Source organism: Daldinia decipiens (genome assembly GCF_022478715.1).
Source record: "Daldinia decipiens strain CBS 113046 unplaced genomic scaffold F4813scaffold_22, whole genome shotgun sequence".
Classification (NCBI taxonomy): domain Eukaryota; kingdom Fungi; phylum Ascomycota; class Sordariomycetes; order Xylariales; family Hypoxylaceae; genus Daldinia; species Daldinia decipiens.
The window spans coordinates 104,026-120,073 of NW_026054565.1; the positions used below are offsets into that span (position 1 = coordinate 104,026).

The window sequence follows — 16,048 nt, forward strand, 5'->3', positions numbered from 1 at the left end:
ATTCCCCGATCAATGCCTCAACTTACCTATGTAGACACACCACACTCCTATTATTATACTCACCAAAACGCAACCCCTAAAGAATATCAAGACTCAATGACTAATGCATTATTAAAAAATCGATTTGGTATCATGCAATGCACAGCTAGCTAGCCTCTATACAGCGAGACATACACATACAAGGTATCTTCCTACCTTTCTGTAGTACCTACCTAGTCATATGGTACACGGCAATACCAGCGAAGTGAATTCCACGCCCTTCCCAGACGCCTGTCTATATTGATGCGGTTCCCCTTGGTAATCCACTTACATCATCACGGCTGGGGGTCCATAGACAGATAGACAGACAAGACAATGTAACTCATCAGTAGAAGTACACTTAAAGAGTCTCGTCTTATCCCATCTCTGCATATGCATCCCGCCCGTTTCGTCCATGCTAGAACTCTTTCTTCCGCCTAATACACACCAATAATTGGGACACCTCAGAAGACCCTACTCTTCCATTCTCTTCCAACCTCCGGTTCCGTCATTCTACTAAAACGCCGCACCTCCAACCCCCTCGCCCGCAAACTTCTTCACGCTGTTCTCACTGAGCTCTATTCTCAGTTCCAAGACCTTAGCCTCCCTTTCAAACTTATCCCATAATGCCAAGCTCTTTCTCAACTTCTCCTCCTTAACATACTTTTCCGCACGCAACTTCTCTTCTTCCTCCTTCAGCTGCAGCGTGTGGGCCTGGAGCTCGGGCATCACGCCTGTTGTCATGGCGAGGTAATGAGGGTCCATCTTACCTCCGGGAACGATAGGTGGTAGAGTCGCAAGAAGTTGCTGCGCTAGGCTAGGACGGGTACTCTCAGCGGCTGGGCCCTTAGGTGGGTTGAAGGGTTTGGCTTGGTTAACGGGGGTTGTGGGAACGGATTGCGAAGATGGGCCTGCTCGCGGGCCGGTGGGGATGGTATTAGAGATTGTTGTCGCTGAGGCAGGAATGGGACCTGTGGCTGGTGGTAGATTACGGCTTTGAATCGTACTACCCCAGCCGAGTCCTCCTCGACCACCTCGACCATAGCCGCCTCCTCGTGTGGCGACGTAGCCTCTAGGACCTGCCGGCGGGGCACTAGGGCTGATATCAGGTCGACTTGCTACTGCGGGCGCGGCTGGAACTGGTCTGGGGGGCGGGCCTATAGCCCCGACGGACTGGCTCCCGTAAGCGCGAGTATCTCTGGGGCCGGTGGGAGGTGCTCGGAGAGCGGCAGGACCACGCGGAGGGGATCTAGGTGGAGCACTAGATTCTTTCGGAGTTCCCTGTGGACTTCGATCTCTAAGTGGTACATTATGAGAAGATCTAGACAAAGGTCTGGAGGGTATGGGAGACTGCGGATGTGATCGATCATCGCGACGAGGAGGAAGAGGGTGGGGCGAAGATCTACGGGATGTGTCCCGAGACGGAATTGCTGAAGAGATTGCAGAGTCGCGTGGCGGGGAAGGACGTCTGCTATGCGAAGGACCGTAGCGATCGTCTCGTCGATCCGGGCTGCGGGTGCGGGCTCTGTAGGTACTAGCCCTCGGGATGGGCGGGGGTGAACGTCGGAGAGGCGACCTATCTCGGACGCGGTCTCTGTCGAAGGGAGATCTCGATCTCCGTCTGTATGGAAGACTTGTTAGGGGTATAAGATTAGGATTGTTAATCTGGGGTGGTGGTTGGAACCTTGCGTCATAGCCCCTTCGCGGAGATCGCAAACGATCTCTATCATCCCGTCTTGGTGAGAACCTGCGTGGTGGCGGACTTCTTCGAGGCGGACTACGTCGGGGGGGAGACCGTCGTGGAGGGCTTCGGCGAAGACTACGGCTCCTATCGCGTCGTCTCCAGCTGTCGCCCATATCTCTAGTATCTCGTCGGTCTCTGGAAAGGTCTCGGCGGTAGCGATCAGCGCTTCGTGAGCGACGTCGTGGGGATCGACCGGGCACATAACGATCACTATCTAGAAGTGGTGGGCTACGGCCTCTTGGAGGGCTTCTAGCCCGGCGCGGAGACCGGTTGGAATTGAACGGGCGGTACGATTCACCAGCGCCATATCTAGTGACTTCCCCGTCATCGTACCTATAGGGATAATTTAATTAGCACCCTATGTCTCTAGCCATTTCCGAAGCAGGTCACGACGGTTGAGCTTTACGATCTCACAGTAGGAATGATAACGATATAATCCGAATAAAGATCAATCCTACCTTCTACTTCGTGAATCGCGATCCATCCCCCGATGAGCAAACGCGCCGTAATCGCGTGGGTCAGACCGTGGTGCGAATAAGATATCTCCTCGAGAAGAAGCCACAGATGGAAAGAGTTCAACTGCTTCGGAGGGATTGTTTGTATGAGATGTATCTTGCAGAGAAGTCCTAGTTTCGAATTCCTGGTTTGGGCCTTGTTGGGAGCCCTGGGCGGGTTGAGGATTAGGCGGGAGGTTCTGTTGGATAGAATGGGAGGGTAGTGACTGGTGCCAATTGTTCTGTACTGGAATTCTTCGGCGTCTTGTAGGCCTTGCAGGGGCATCTTTACGAAAACGTTGATTTCGATCCATGTTGACCAATAGTAACACCTTGATACCGGAGCTTTAATCTGCCTATCGCCGCCTGTACTCACCGGAAGCCTAAGAGCTAGGTATTGTACTATAGCAGATTAGGTTAGGCAGGTAAGGGGCAACCTTAACGGATCTAACCTAAGCTAACCCCTGGGTCGATTGAGTAAAATGCGAATGGCATTAGTGAAAGCGAAGAATCGAATGGACGAGATGCACGTAAAGAAGTTGCAAGTATACTGATAAGTAGATGTAATTGGCTGGTGGTTTTGCAAGTGGGTTAAGTGGAAGCTTTCAAATGGAAAGGAGAGAAAAAAAATGAAAGCTGTTTAAAAGAGAACTTTTGCGACTTTGGTAGCTGCAACCTAAGAGGGAAATGTACCTACCTAAGGCAGGCAGGTACGTTGTGGTATTGCTCACAACATATGCAACAGCCAATATGCTACTGAGGCTTTCTTGCCGTTGCGTAGCGGAAACAACCTTAGGTAGTTCAGGTTAGTTAGGTACTTTTGAAACCCTGATACTGATAAGGACAGCCAATGCATTTGTAGCCTCTTAATCTCATAATCCCCTACGTAGAAAAATGAAAGCTACATGTACGGAATCGTTGCCTACATGTAGTCCGCAACCACCTCTTTAGTAAACAAGTACTTCCTCTTCGCACCTTCGCACCTTCGCACTCTTCGGTTTGATATATACAACGAGCTACACTAGACAGCTACAATTATTCTGAACTTCGGGAACCTATTTCTCGTCCTCGGTGGTATTGCCACTTCCATCTTGACTACACCTCTCGCCGATGAATTGATACACCTCTTTCGCGTGTGCTTCCATCATCTGGTTGAGCCCAACTTCCGGGCTCCTGTGTACCCCCCCGAAGCGTTTCTTTAGAACCTTCTTTGCCAGATCGGTGTCCTTCCAACAGGCATGATCGTTTGTGACATAGACTAGCGAGTTCTGTTTATACCAGCTCGATAGCTCTGGGTCAGTTTCCGATTTCACTGGCCGCAGGTTACCCGTTACGAAATTAATCACCCCCGCGATTCGATTTTTGCAATCTGCAGCCTTGTCAGTACCAAAAGTCCCTTTATAATGACTCTAGTCTCTGTAATTACCTCTATTTGTCAGGAGGACCTTAACCCCTAGGTATGCATTGCCTACGCCTACGATGAACAAGTCTTCCACATCGTAGAGCTGAAGATAGTTATCCCATATGTAGCATACTAGTTCCTGGATCTGCCGTTGCAAAGTCTTCTCGTCTGCACGGGGAGTAAACGCGTCGATGTCCTCGGAATGAGTAATGTAATGGGGAATATTGGCGTCCATAATACCAAAGTCGTTCTTGTGAGCCCACTCGATATAAGACATAACACCATCCAACTACCACATATTAGCGTTTGCTCTCGTAATTTGAACAAAGCCCACTTACGATGAAGCCATTATGGGGATCAACTGTGTTGTCGATAATATCCGGCATTGCCTTCAACTCGGGACTGAGTAGTCTGTCAGCGGAGATAACGGAAGTTTTGGGCATAATACTTACGGATCGTGAACGACGAATACGATTTTTTTCCTGGCTTGCAATCCCGGCGTGACAAGAACCTGGTTCTCAAACGACTTGTAGAGGACTTCCCTTTGAATGAAGAGGGGAACCATGGCATACTTATCTGACAGTATCTGCCGCTGATAACCTCGAATAACGTCGTGTAAACGGGAAGTGTTATCTCCCAATTCTCGGACTTCGATTATTCCAGGTCTCATACATTCCCAGTAGGGAGCTTGGACAGCTTGAACCTTTGCTAAGAGTCTTGCTGCATCCTTGTTGAGGGGAGGTACGCCCATCTTTGGTGGCGGTTCTCCCATGAGTGTCCGGGCGACGGCTAAAGCTGAATTGGAAATTGCCTTCAAGTTATAGCCTCCTTCGAGGCATACAGCTACCTTTCCGCCGGCAAGGGACATTAGCATGTGCGTCATATGTGCGTAGCATGGTGGTGTGACAAAACATCCACCCAGCTCGTCACCATCGGCCGCATCAAAGCCGGCAGAGATAATTACCATGTCCGGGTCGAATTCGCGAGCAATGGGCATTACGATCTTTTGGAAAGCGGCGAGGTATTCGCCATCGCCCATGCCTTGAGATGGCCAGCCAATGTTCACGTTCTTGCCTTTGCCTGGACCTTCGCCGACTTTGTCTATATCTCCGTCGGGTATCATATCGTTATCTGGTTTTCCTGGGTAAAAGTTACCATCTTCGTAGACGTGGAGGGATATATATAAGACATTCGGGTCTTCGTAGAAAATGTTCTGAACGCCATTTCCGTGATGAACATCCCAATCCAGGATGAGTATCTTGCGGCAAGTGTCTGGGTACTCGTCTTGACAGACTCTGGCACCGATAGGGACGTTGTTAAAGAGGCAAAACCCCATAGGTACATCACACTCGGCATGATGACCTGGTGGCCGAATAATAGCGAATGCGTTCTTCACTTGCCCAGAAGCAACATTCTTACAAGTCTCCACACAACCTCCCGCTGCAAGTAGTGCTGCTTCATAAGACATACCACCTACGTATAGAGAGGCCCTCCCTTGATCCAACTTATGGCTCAATGATCGTAACTCTCTAGTCGACATCTGGGAGAGATTTTGAACCCAGTCATAGTGCCTTGGGGTATGTACCGTGCAGATTTCCTGCTTCGTAGCTGGACGAGCTGGAATCCTCCACATATATTTGGTTGGAGCTTCTCTTAGGATGTCAAGAAGATCGGAATCGGGACCCGTGAAAACGAGGCCAGCTTTCTTAAACATCTTCATGATCTCCTCGATTCTCCTCGGGTCTTCTGGATGGTGTGGTGAGGGTCCAAAATCGGCATTTGCATGGAGCTTCATTCTGTCATCGTAACAGCATCCCGTGGGCAGCATACCTAACCGACGCATAGATTTTATTGTTTCGTCGGTTTCACTGAATTCTTCATTCTCGTCTATGTCCAGGTTCATACCGTTCGTAGTAGGAACGTCGCCGTCTTCCTGCCTTGTCACAGCGACGACGTGGGACTCGTCAAAGTCATTAGGCGCATCAGTCATAGACTGGTCCTCACCTTCCATGTCGGCGTTAAGCCTAGCCGAGTCGAAGGCGCGGCCCTCCACCCGGCAAATCTCAAGTAGTGTTTGCCAGACTAGAGAAAAAAACACGACTGCCGGCTTAAGTCAACAGATTGTTGAGCTTTACCAACAGCACCGCCCAGCCGTGAGAACTCAGGACAGTACCACGGTAGTTGGCGTGGATAGGTCTAAGCCTGGCAAGCGAGATCTGGTATAGATTCCTTGAAGGAGTGGATGATTCACATGTCCATAATAAGTTGTGAGGTTATTGCCAAAGATAATGAATGTTGACAATGATCTGTTAATTTGTCAGCTGAGAATGTATATCTCGATGCACGAAAATGTTGTCAAGAATCAGGAGAGTTGAGATGAAGTAAGAAAAATAGCAATGTGATGGAATTAGCTAGGTTAGATGCTCTTGATACAGGACTTATACGGCAAAGCATAAGTTAAGATTTACTTGATGATTCTAAAGGGAGCTTCGATGGATCGATCCAAAGAATAGTTTCTTAATTCGGGTCTTCGTGTCCTTCTTGCGTATTAAATATTCTTACTACACGAGAAAATAGCTCTATTTTAAGGATAATACAGTAAACATAGAAAATATAGAGCGGAGTGATGGTGTACTTACTTACGCTGGACGAACGTTGCTTGCTTGCTTGCTTGCTTGCTTGCTTGAACAGCTCACGTACTACTTTACTTGACGGGAGTATGAGACGATGCACCTCAGCGTCTCCGCAACGAGGGATAGACTTCCGCAACGATGAAAACCCTCCGAAACCGTTAATTAAAAGGTTTCCGATGAGTTCTGGTGACCTCTCGTAGTGATTTAGGTATGCTTGGTGTGGCTGGTAGGTGGTACCATTAGATGTTATTTAGTATGTTATTGATTTATTGATATGCTATGGTAAGTAAACTTGCCTAGGTCAGGTCAGTAGGTTAATCTTTTTGGTAAGTTCCAAAGTTGGGGCGCGGCGTATCGGATCCAGATAACCCCGTTTTTAACACAGACACCTGTATTTAGGTACCTCCATAGGTGCTACTTGCCTACCTCATATATGTATATCAGGAATTCAATTTATGTAGGTACGATACATAAGATAGATACCTTTATTTACACATGCACTTTCCAGTAACTACACCAATTTATTTGACCTATAATGAAGTAGGTACCTACACAGATAAGATATTAAGGCAGGATGAAAAGACCTGGAATTACGAAAACGCAATGTATAATAGCAATTAGTACTAGTGAAAATTACATCGAACTCGTCTGTTTAACTACAGTACAGGAAAGTCTTGGCTAGCTCCCTATGCTTGCTTTCATGCTTCCGAAGATCTGAATAGAATAGGTACCTTCGTAGAAATCGTTTGAGACAGCACAGTATCCAGGTGACCAGATACTTATACCTCTAAACGTGTAAAGGGAAAATCAAATAATGTGAGACTAATACGCATTCGTCTCAAACTGACTACACTCTTCTTTCGTAGGATGCTGTGATATCGGGTAGCGTAACTCATATAGACCCGAAATCCTCATCTCGTGCCCTGAGACCGTCGATACTACAGGGTGTGAAGAGCAGAAAACCCAGAGAAGGAAATTAATCATAAGAAAGAAAAAGCAAAAGACCCTGTATAATATACAGGCCGAGAGAGGAGACGCCTCGTGCAATGCACATGTAACAACCCCCATAGTTCTTCGCAGCGGTTCAGAAGTAGTAGGCTTGAGCAGTATTACAACCACTGCCCTTCAGTTATCTCCTGTATAGGCTGTGTGGTAATTATCCTATTCTGAGCTACTCCGTGGCAAAAGGAGAGTTCGGTGGTAGGACTTGGGAGGGGGTAGGAGCCATTTGCAATTCGACAATGGTCTTCTTGCATCGGCGGCACCGACGACGCTGATCATGACCCTAGAATGGAAAAAGCGTCTCCGTGCCATCGTCTCCTCGGGCGACAATCGATGATGAATCGAATGGGAAAGTGAGAACATGGTCTGGGAGCGGTGGTACCCGTCCATCCGGCCAGGCGTCGTCAAGCCATTTGGACTTATGTAAGTCGCTTCGTCGATCCTCGTCCAAAATTCCAAATTGCGGCATATCTGCCCAGGACTGCACACCCCTGAAGATCTTGCGTTCCCCGAGAACTTTACTCAGTGAAATAGACAAGGTCTCGGAATCGCGAGCAAAGTTCGGTTCTATGTCGGACAGTGAACTGATGGTAACGGACCTCTTCCAGTTCGCGTAGTGGCTAAGATAATAACGAAGCTGCTCGGGATCAAGCTTCATATAAGTCTTGACAATTTTCGCGTGGCGACGGCCTTCGCCAGCTCCCCAAGGAACGAGCTCGACGCTATATCCTTGCTATAGATCAGTTAGTAAGTATATTTCGGTAGCATCTAATCTGGGACGAAGACTTACCTTACAGTGGCAAACTTTCTCGGGAGATGAACAGAGGTCCTTGCTCACTGTCTCTTTTACCAAACGCCAGAGACGCCAAAGCTCGTTGATTTCGCTTGTCGGCATAAGCCGAATATGGTGGAGTCGAGTATCAACTGTCCACGTACTCGGCTGAAAAGCGCTGAATCTGGTAAATGCGTTTCCGTGGTGATATTTCGCGTATAACCACCAGCGAGCAACAGCCTTTCTCACCCGGACTACCTCGCTACCTCGTAGACAGCGACGATCGTCCGAATTGTCCCTCCAATGAAGTCTGGGGTATTTTTCAACCCACCAGTCAATCACCTTCGCCATGTTCCAAATTTGCTCTATATCCTGGATCGCGAGTGTAAACTTTGGGACCTTCAAGGGCCGCCTGCTTGGAAACTCTTGAGAGGCGCTACCGAGTTCCATGAGGCTTATAGTGAAATCCTCGCGAGAATAGTCGATTATACGGGGACAGAGCATAAGGTCCATATGGGACTCGTCTTTGCGAGCGGTGTAAATATGAAGAAGGATGTTGATCTCGGGCAGACGTTGGAGGACAGTGATCAGAATGGACTCCTTGTTTCTTTTGAATACAAGGAATAGCCGTCGGCTCGAAAGAGCAAAATTTGAAGCATCCGAGGGAGATAGGAGCTCCATGGTTTCGAGTATCAATTCATTAGGCATGCTATACAGCAGGGGTTCGCCGGAAGGCTGGAGGGTAACATTGGTGGATGGCATGTTGAAGTATGGACTTATTCGCAGATTTGAGTTTTAATATGTGGATGGAATTAATGACCAACCTCAGTGGATGATGTACTAGGCTTCTGATTGAGCTGTAACGAAATAGCAGGAACCTCTTGGACACCTCTAGATGCGACCGAAGTACCACTTTTGCAATGCGAAACCAGGATAGGCGAAAAGGTTGTAATGATTTTGCTGATATCCTTAGTGAAAGCTGCACAAAGTCCAATGGGGGAATTCCGATTGAGGTTCCTTGAGTAATAAGAAGCCAGCAATGTGCAATATGTATCAAACCGAGAAGGCTATGATTCGTTGATACTGGTTCCGCGAATGACCTAGATGCCTTGGGGTGCAACCAGAGTCGAGTTTTGGCGACTGTAGGATCTCCTAAGAGATCTATGCGTTCTCAAACTAAACAGGCCAAGCATTCAAAAGGCCTCCAAGCTCTATATGATGCCACTGTAATGAGTAGGAGAATAGAGAGACAATACTGAAGTAGTAGAGTGGGCGGTGCGAAGGCAGGTGTAAAATCAGTAGGGATAAACAAATAAAAGAGGTGGCAGTAAGAAAAGCATTAAATCTGGGAAAGTAGCAGTAGGAGATTCTGTAATAGAACTATTTTGCGGATACTCCCTGGCGATGACAAGTTTCCAGGCCGATTTGCGGGCCTGACAGTCGAAAATATCCAGGTAGCTTTAGAGGTAGTCAAGACGATTTAGTATCAACTACTTAGATACAGATTGACATAGACGAGGCCCTTTTATAGAACGAGCTGTTAAAATGCTGGGCAATCTCTACTAGCTATGAACCAGTTAGTGCCTATAAGTGATTCGAAAGTGATTGGGACTTACTCTAAACTGAGCTGTCTGAGGTATTATTCTCAGGGAGATCGACGGCAATGCAGTCTCTCCTTATTAGCAACACCGTTTGTGTGCTTAATGCTTCCCTCCACTTAAAGGCGTTTGTCCGACTAGTGAGAAGGAATTCACGTCTGATGTCCTCACGAGACGCAATCTCCTAACAATATATCGTTCTCTCCTCACACCTAGGAGTTGAGATTATTTGGCTCCTTAGCCAACCTGATACTAGGGCCTCGACAGATCTCTCTCTACCTGTCAGCACCTAATACCTCTTGGTCAACACGGGAGCAGAGAGCTATTCAACTCAATCCGCAACAACCCCTCCTTTGGGGCCATACTGAATGAGAATAATGAGCAGCTGAACCGCATGCCGCTGAATTGGGTACGCCATAAAGGCAGACTCATAGCGTGGTAGTTCCATATTGTTGCTTGATCAAAAACAAAAAGGAAGAAGTGAATTACGCGAGACCAACACGACTTCATATATGTACCTGCCTGATGTATCCCCCCTGTCTTTACTTCAAGTACAAGGTAGAGCTTCCATGGATATTGGTTTCGGGCCGAGGTTTTGCCTAGCGCGAACTCTGTTTAATACTCGTTTAGGTAACTGTACAGTGGTCCGAGCGTCTTATAGCATGGAGAAAGATCTATATAAAGTGCTAGGTTAGGTTATAGATTTAATATATTTACGAACTTAAGACATTTACAGGTAAGTGGTGTTGATTATAGTCATTATTGTTTTTAGACACTGTTGTTTTTGGATAGTAACGTAATAAATAATGATGGAAACTATTAAGGTGACTTACCTTAACTGATGCTAGAATAAGAATGCAAGTATGAGTTTCAGCAACAATATCATATAGTTAGAGAGTACCTAGTAGATATTCACTTCCTCATGATAGAGGCCAGCTATTGCAGGGTATTTTATTTCAGCTCAAAATTAGCATCTTTTGCTAGAGAATATCTGAAGATACCTGGGTGTCATAGGAACGCCAGAACGCCATTAGTAAGTTACAACATCTAAGCGAACAGTTCCTTCGTATCCAGCGCATCCACCGGAGCCTGCTTGCCATTCGTCCGCAGTCCCAGATCACTCTTCTTCGCGAGCCTCTCCACGTGCTGCTCCGTGCGACTGTTATGCTTCGTAGCCTGTCCCCTCCGCAAGTCGGCTCTGACCTGGTTCGGCGAGACGAACTCCTTGTTCTCGTAGATGATCGGCCCGCCGAAGGAACCTTCCTGGATGACGATAGGGGTGAGCACGAATCGCGGGCCAATTTCCACCATGCTGATATCGAGCTCCTTGTTGCGGCCTTTAGTAGGCTTAGATCCTACCTCCGTCTCCCCGTCTGGCACCTTCGGCGCCTCTGACTCCTTTACTTCGTAGTTGCGCACCCATATCTTTCCATCTGCGAATGTGAACCCCATAACGCGATCTACGAAGGGCTTGGATTTCCTCGCGCCTTGCGGTACACCGAATGTGTGGAGGAAAAGCTCCTTGATGACTTGTAAGTAAGGTTCCTTATCGAAGGCGGCATCAAAGGAGAGAATTGGTCTTGAGCCCTTCAAGCAGTTACCCGTGAAGTGCAGCTCTATAAGAAAAAGAGTTAGCAATGAGACATCCCCACTCGAGAAGAGGGTTGAAGAGGACATAAACAGAGTCTACCAACCTTCCATTGTATGTAAGTTCTGGAGGTGCATCTTGACCGTTGGGCCATTAGGAACCTTGCTCAACCACACGTACAAATCCTTGCCCTTGCGCGCCTCGAAGAACATCACATTGTTGCAGTTGTATAGTTCCGCAAGCTCGTTGAGCTGGTAAAGCTTCGACTTCGTGTCTAGTTTTGCGTCCTTCCGGCCATGAGGGAGCATGGACGCAAGGTCATTAAGTAAATGTCGATGCCTGCAAACAAAAGCTGTTAGATATTTCTCTGTGCAAGAGGTCACGAACCTGCGGGTTGCGAAAATACCTGTATGTGACACCTCTGGAAGATAATATTAAAACTCTTTGCTTATTCTTTCGGACTCCATTGGCAGGCGCTTCGGCCTTCTGGCTACTGGTCCCCTTGGACAACGACTTGTATACGGCTGCCATTGCTCGGTCAAGATTTGTGATGCTTAAAATAGTCGCTGGATAATGTCTTCAACTCAATTCAATCCGCGATTCGAACGGGAACTTTTTTTCTGCTAGGCTTATCGATAGATGATAGCGGGGCTGGGGCTAAGGCGCGTGGGCGTGGCTTGTGTTGTACCTATGATGATGTACCTTGTCTACGTAACTTCAATGGCCGACTGCCCGATTACATGTACGAAACCATGCCGGTAACCGTATCCATTCACGATCGCCAAGCGGCCAACAAGGATTATCTAAATAAGTTTCATATTAGGTATGATGAATTCGTTCGAGGTCGAGCTGTTACCGAATTGAAAAGATATAGACGGCTTACTTACAACTTTTCTTCCGAGACATGTGATCCTCAATCCAACCCATCGGTAAGATGAAAAAGCCACGTTGATTAATGAGGCTACGGCTGGACGTTAGTTAGTAAACAAAAAAAAAACAAAAAAACAAACAAACATGCACAGCAAATAGGCAGTCATATATTAGTAGGGGCAAGAGAAAGATGGAATTTAGTAACTACGTCGGGTGTGTTAGATTAGACATCGTCCGTGACCCCTAGTTGTCAAAATCTTAGGCTACGGCCACGAACATCAGTAAAAGCAGGAAAACAAAATAAGAGAGCCATGTCCTGTGTAAGGTCAATATCCCGAACCCCATGACGCATCACCCTGTCACAAATGTATTCGTTCCGGGCCATACGTGACGCCATATACGTAATGTCATATCAACCGTATAACCGTCGTATCATCTCGTCGCGAGTATCGAACTAACAGCACTTCCCACCCTGTTTCGCGGCATCGTCAGGAGACTTGCTCAACGAGATGTTGGTGCCTGCCATCGGGGCTTGGGCACCCTCGCCGCTATCCAACGCCTTGCTCGAAACGATGCGGTAGATTTCTAAAAATAAAATACGCTATTAGTATGCCGTTGCCTTAAACGGCGCCTGGGTAAGCCAAATATGGCAAAAGGGATGCTTACCGGTAAGGATGTTCTGGAAGGCAAGCTCAACGTTGCTGGCATCGAGAGCAGAAGTTTCTATGAAAGAGAGATGGTTCTCGCCTGGAGGTCTCGTGTTAGCAATTTAGGTATCTTCAAGAAATTGAATTGTAGACATACTAGCAAACGCCTTGGCCTCCTCCGTAGGTACCGCTCGGAGGTGCCGCAAATCGCTCTTGTTACCGACCAGCATGATGACAATGTTGGCATCGGCGTGGTCTCGGAGCTCCTTCAACCATCTTGTGACATTCTCGTAGGTCTGGTGCTTGCTGATGTCGTAGACAAGGAGCGCACCGACTGCACCTCGGTAGTACGCAGAAGTAATAGCGCGATATCGTTCCTGGCCTGCAGTATCCCAGATCTGCGCCTTGATCGTCTTAGAATCGACTTGGATGGATCGAGTCGCAAATTCGACGCCAATCGTGGACTTGGAGTCTAGATTGAACTCGTTACGGGTGAATCGACTAAGTAGGTTGGACTTTCCGACGCCGGAGTCTCCAATCAACACCACTATAATTCCATCTCATTAGTAACTATTTCTTAAGAAGCTCGAGTAATCAGCAGGGAGGCTCGCACCTTTGAAGAGGAACTATAGTAGGTATTGATTAGCTAGATCTTCTAAAGACAGTCTAATAATTCAAGGTAGAGAGGAACAATAGGTAAGACTTACATCATATTCGTCGTTGGCCATGTTGGGCGATAAACTTGCGGTCGAGGTAAGGTAAAGGACTGTCAAAGAGAACAGGAGGCACTGTAGCGGCGGTGATAGATAAAAAGGAGCTAGACCGTGGGGCCTATATGTGACGCAACTATAACAAAAAGTCGAGGTCGGCGCTATGTCCAGAGTCCAGAGTCGAATGTTGAAAAAATCTCTACGGACAGTTCCCAAATCTCGTCCGTTATCACAGTTTCGGCTGGCTGTCTGGAAAGGTTTTAGATGTGTCTTGTAGATGCAGGCAATCGAATATACCTGAGTGGTGGAGTTGTAAATGGGGGGGAATTAGGTACAATTGTTAAGGCAATCGTTAAGGCGGGCGGTCGGATTGCTGCTAAAACTGTCGAAGTGTAATAAACTGCGGCCTACGGTGTAAGCAGGTACCTTGCTGCCTTAGGTAAGGCAGGTGTTATCCAGCTGTTGGCAGGGCTCGAAAGTGCGCTAGGAAGTATGCTAGGTTACAGTCGGTACCTAAAGGTCACCTACGGTCGGGGATTGTTGCACGGTGTCAGGAGTCTAAGCGGATCAAACCTCTGGTGCGGGTGGGGTATGTATCACAATAGGAGGCGGTGCAAAAGGCAAGTTAAACTATTCGACACGTGACTAGATCTACTCCACTAGGTTAGGTCACTTGAAGTATGTACCTTTTATCTTGTCTCTGTGGATTTGTATAATTTCATGCGTCTACTTCAGTTATCCATTTCGACTCGCCCATCCCAGGATATATACACATTTCACTCAATGGGCACACATAAGCATAGTCTCTTTGTCAAACTGCCACGATCTTATAGTTACGGTACTAGAGATAAAGGATTATTAATGAACATCATTGGTGTTTGTCACACATCTAGTTAGTCGATCAGAAACTAACGGACACAATAAGGCAATGCGTTCACGACATCTACAAACTTCAAAGTCTACAACTTCAGTCTCCTCCTGCTACAAATTTAACAAGTTCAAACAAGTGTTCAAAACAGATGCTCCTTACTAATAGAAAGTTATATAACTGCCTCTCATAAAGAACAGAATAATAAACCCATCTAGTTACCCCTATAATCATATTTCATCACCACCTCTCAGAAGAATGTGTATGAAACGCCGCGCCCTTCCACCTTGACTTCCCATTTACCCACATCTCAACTCCATGTTCCTAGCCCCTTAACTCCAGCACTCCGCAACTGATCACTCAACTTACTCCATCTTGAGAACAGCTCGGAACCGAGGTCGGCCACTCATCATTGCATCTAGGAAAGTTAGCATGATACAGCAATATTATTATTATACGGGGAGCATATACATACCATAGGCTTCCTGAGCCTGGTCCAACGAGAACGTCTCAACAGCGCATCGTACGCCATGGCGATAAGCAAACTCAATAGCCTTCTCTGAGTCGCAGTTATTCCCCACGGGCCACGCCTGTACCGAGATGCCCCGTTGGACCATATCGATATGGCTGAGCGTCATGTCCCCGGGAAGGCTGAGGACCACCAGTTTACCCATGACGTTGAGGCCCCGGATCAGTGGCGTAAAAGACTCGGCAGTCAGCGCTGTCGTAAATACTGCTTGGGCGCCGCCTAGGACCTTGAGAGCTGCGCCGGCGTTACCCTTGGACGAGTCGATGTATTCGTGGGCGCCGAGCTCTCGTGCTGCTTTCTCCTTCTCAGTGCCCCGCGAGACGGCTATCACGCGGTAGCCCATGCGGTTTGCGTACTGGATGGCAAGGTGACCGAGGCCGCCGAGCCCCTGGATCGCGACGGTCTCGCCAGGCTTAATGCCAGCCAGCCGTAGTGCGTTGAAAACAGTTGAGCCTGCACATAGCAAAGGGGCAGCTTGTACAGCGTCAACGTCTGCGGGAACGCGCACAGCAGCTTGTGCTCGAAGAATAGTGTACTCAGCATCTAAGAGAGGCATTAGCTCTTGTTTTCGTATCGGAGCCAAACTAGATGGCGGGGGCGCTTACATCCTCCGTTCCAGTTTATGCCATTTGCGATAGGGCTATCGCACATCTGAGGCCAGTTCTGCGAGCACATATCACACGTCTCATCGTGGCCGCCGTGATAACCACCTCCAATGCGGTCACCAACTTTCCAACCCTTCACATCGTCGCCGACGACGGCCACTGTCCCGATGATCTCATGACCTGGGACAATAGGAAAGCCGCCGCCGAAAGTGTTATGTTGGGCGTGCGAGTCTGTGTGGCAAGATCCACAAGCTTCGACTTTGACGAGTATCTCACCATTACCAGGTAACCTTAGAGGCACCTCTTCGAGAACTATGTTCTCTCCTGAAGCCTTGAAAGCGGCTTGTTTATATGATGCCGGCAGACCCATGGTCAAGCGTCAAGTGTGAAACTTAGAGGTAAAGGGGCAAAAATTACGATCATATGAAGAATCAGAAAAACCAGTAGGCGGATCAGTCGCATTTGGCTTCATTGTCACTGTCGCTCTCTTTAATGTTCTTATACTCATGATATTGGATGGTATAGGGGGCTAACGGATTTACGGTAAGGCACAGCACGATACTAAGCT

The 16,048-nt window shown here is 47.7% G+C and overlaps 7 protein-coding genes across 7 annotated transcripts; all 7 read right to left on the reverse strand.

Annotated features, from left to right (window-relative positions):
* Nucleotides 1–104: 104 nt before the first annotated feature.
* Nucleotides 105–3,018, reverse strand: F4813DRAFT_126766 (uncharacterized protein). Its single transcript, XM_049238666.1, has 4 exons — nucleotides 2,709–3,018; nucleotides 2,221–2,658; nucleotides 1,703–2,095; nucleotides 105–1,639 (listed from the first exon to the last, which is right to left on the reverse strand). Exons 2-4 carry the CDS (start codon nucleotides 2,568–2,570, stop codon nucleotides 535–537), a joined length of 1,848 nt encoding a protein of 615 aa, XP_049098459.1. The 5' UTR covers nucleotides 2,571–2,658; nucleotides 2,709–3,018; the 3' UTR covers nucleotides 105–534.
* A 293-nt stretch (nucleotides 3,019–3,311) lies between these two features.
* On the reverse strand, nucleotides 3,312–5,669 carry F4813DRAFT_390536 (putative histone deacetylase A; the record flags this gene model as incomplete). Its single annotated transcript, XM_049247030.1, has 4 exons — nucleotides 3,312–3,625; nucleotides 3,683–3,947; nucleotides 3,997–4,060; nucleotides 4,111–5,669. The coding sequence occupies 4 exons, from the start codon at nucleotides 5,667–5,669 to the stop codon at nucleotides 3,312–3,314; spliced, it is 2,202 nt and encodes a 733-aa protein (XP_049098460.1).
* Nucleotides 5,670–7,012: 1,343 nt separating this feature from the next.
* On the reverse strand, nucleotides 7,013–7,467 carry F4813DRAFT_126803 (uncharacterized protein). The gene has a single exon (XM_049238668.1). The coding sequence runs from the start codon at nucleotides 7,357–7,359 to the stop codon at nucleotides 7,114–7,116; it is 246 nt and encodes an 81-aa protein (XP_049098461.1). The 5' UTR covers nucleotides 7,360–7,467; the 3' UTR covers nucleotides 7,013–7,113.
* A 109-nt stretch (nucleotides 7,468–7,576) lies between these two features.
* Nucleotides 7,577–8,827, reverse strand: F4813DRAFT_390537 (uncharacterized protein; the record flags this gene model as incomplete). Its single annotated transcript, XM_049247031.1, has 2 exons — nucleotides 7,577–8,026; nucleotides 8,084–8,827. The coding sequence occupies 2 exons, from the start codon at nucleotides 8,825–8,827 to the stop codon at nucleotides 7,577–7,579; spliced, it is 1,194 nt and encodes a 397-aa protein (XP_049098462.1).
* A 1,581-nt stretch (nucleotides 8,828–10,408) lies between these two features.
* Nucleotides 10,409–12,133, reverse strand: F4813DRAFT_363419 (Brix-domain-containing protein). The gene is made up of 3 exons (XM_049243700.1): nucleotides 11,658–12,133; nucleotides 11,358–11,590; nucleotides 10,409–11,279 (listed from the first exon to the last, which is right to left on the reverse strand). The coding sequence occupies exons 1-3, from the start codon at nucleotides 11,780–11,782 to the stop codon at nucleotides 10,711–10,713; spliced, it is 927 nt and encodes a 308-aa protein (XP_049098463.1). The 5' UTR covers nucleotides 11,783–12,133; the 3' UTR covers nucleotides 10,409–10,710.
* F4813DRAFT_363423 (ras family protein) lies at nucleotides 12,134–14,206 on the reverse strand. The gene is made up of 6 exons (XM_049243701.1): nucleotides 13,776–14,206; nucleotides 13,476–13,727; nucleotides 13,382–13,394; nucleotides 12,926–13,315; nucleotides 12,788–12,868; nucleotides 12,134–12,706 (listed from the first exon to the last, which is right to left on the reverse strand). Exons 2-6 carry the CDS (start codon nucleotides 13,494–13,496, stop codon nucleotides 12,576–12,578), a joined length of 636 nt encoding a protein of 211 aa, XP_049098464.1. The 5' UTR covers nucleotides 13,497–13,727; nucleotides 13,776–14,206; the 3' UTR covers nucleotides 12,134–12,575.
* A 505-nt stretch (nucleotides 14,207–14,711) lies between these two features.
* F4813DRAFT_390540 (zinc-binding dehydrogenase) lies at nucleotides 14,712–15,850 on the reverse strand (the record flags this gene model as incomplete). The annotated part of the gene is made up of 3 exons (XM_049247032.1): nucleotides 14,712–14,764; nucleotides 14,822–15,418; nucleotides 15,481–15,850. The coding sequence occupies 3 exons, from the start codon at nucleotides 15,848–15,850 to the stop codon at nucleotides 14,712–14,714; spliced, it is 1,020 nt and encodes a 339-aa protein (XP_049098465.1).
* Nucleotides 15,851–16,048: the final 198 nt, after the last annotated feature.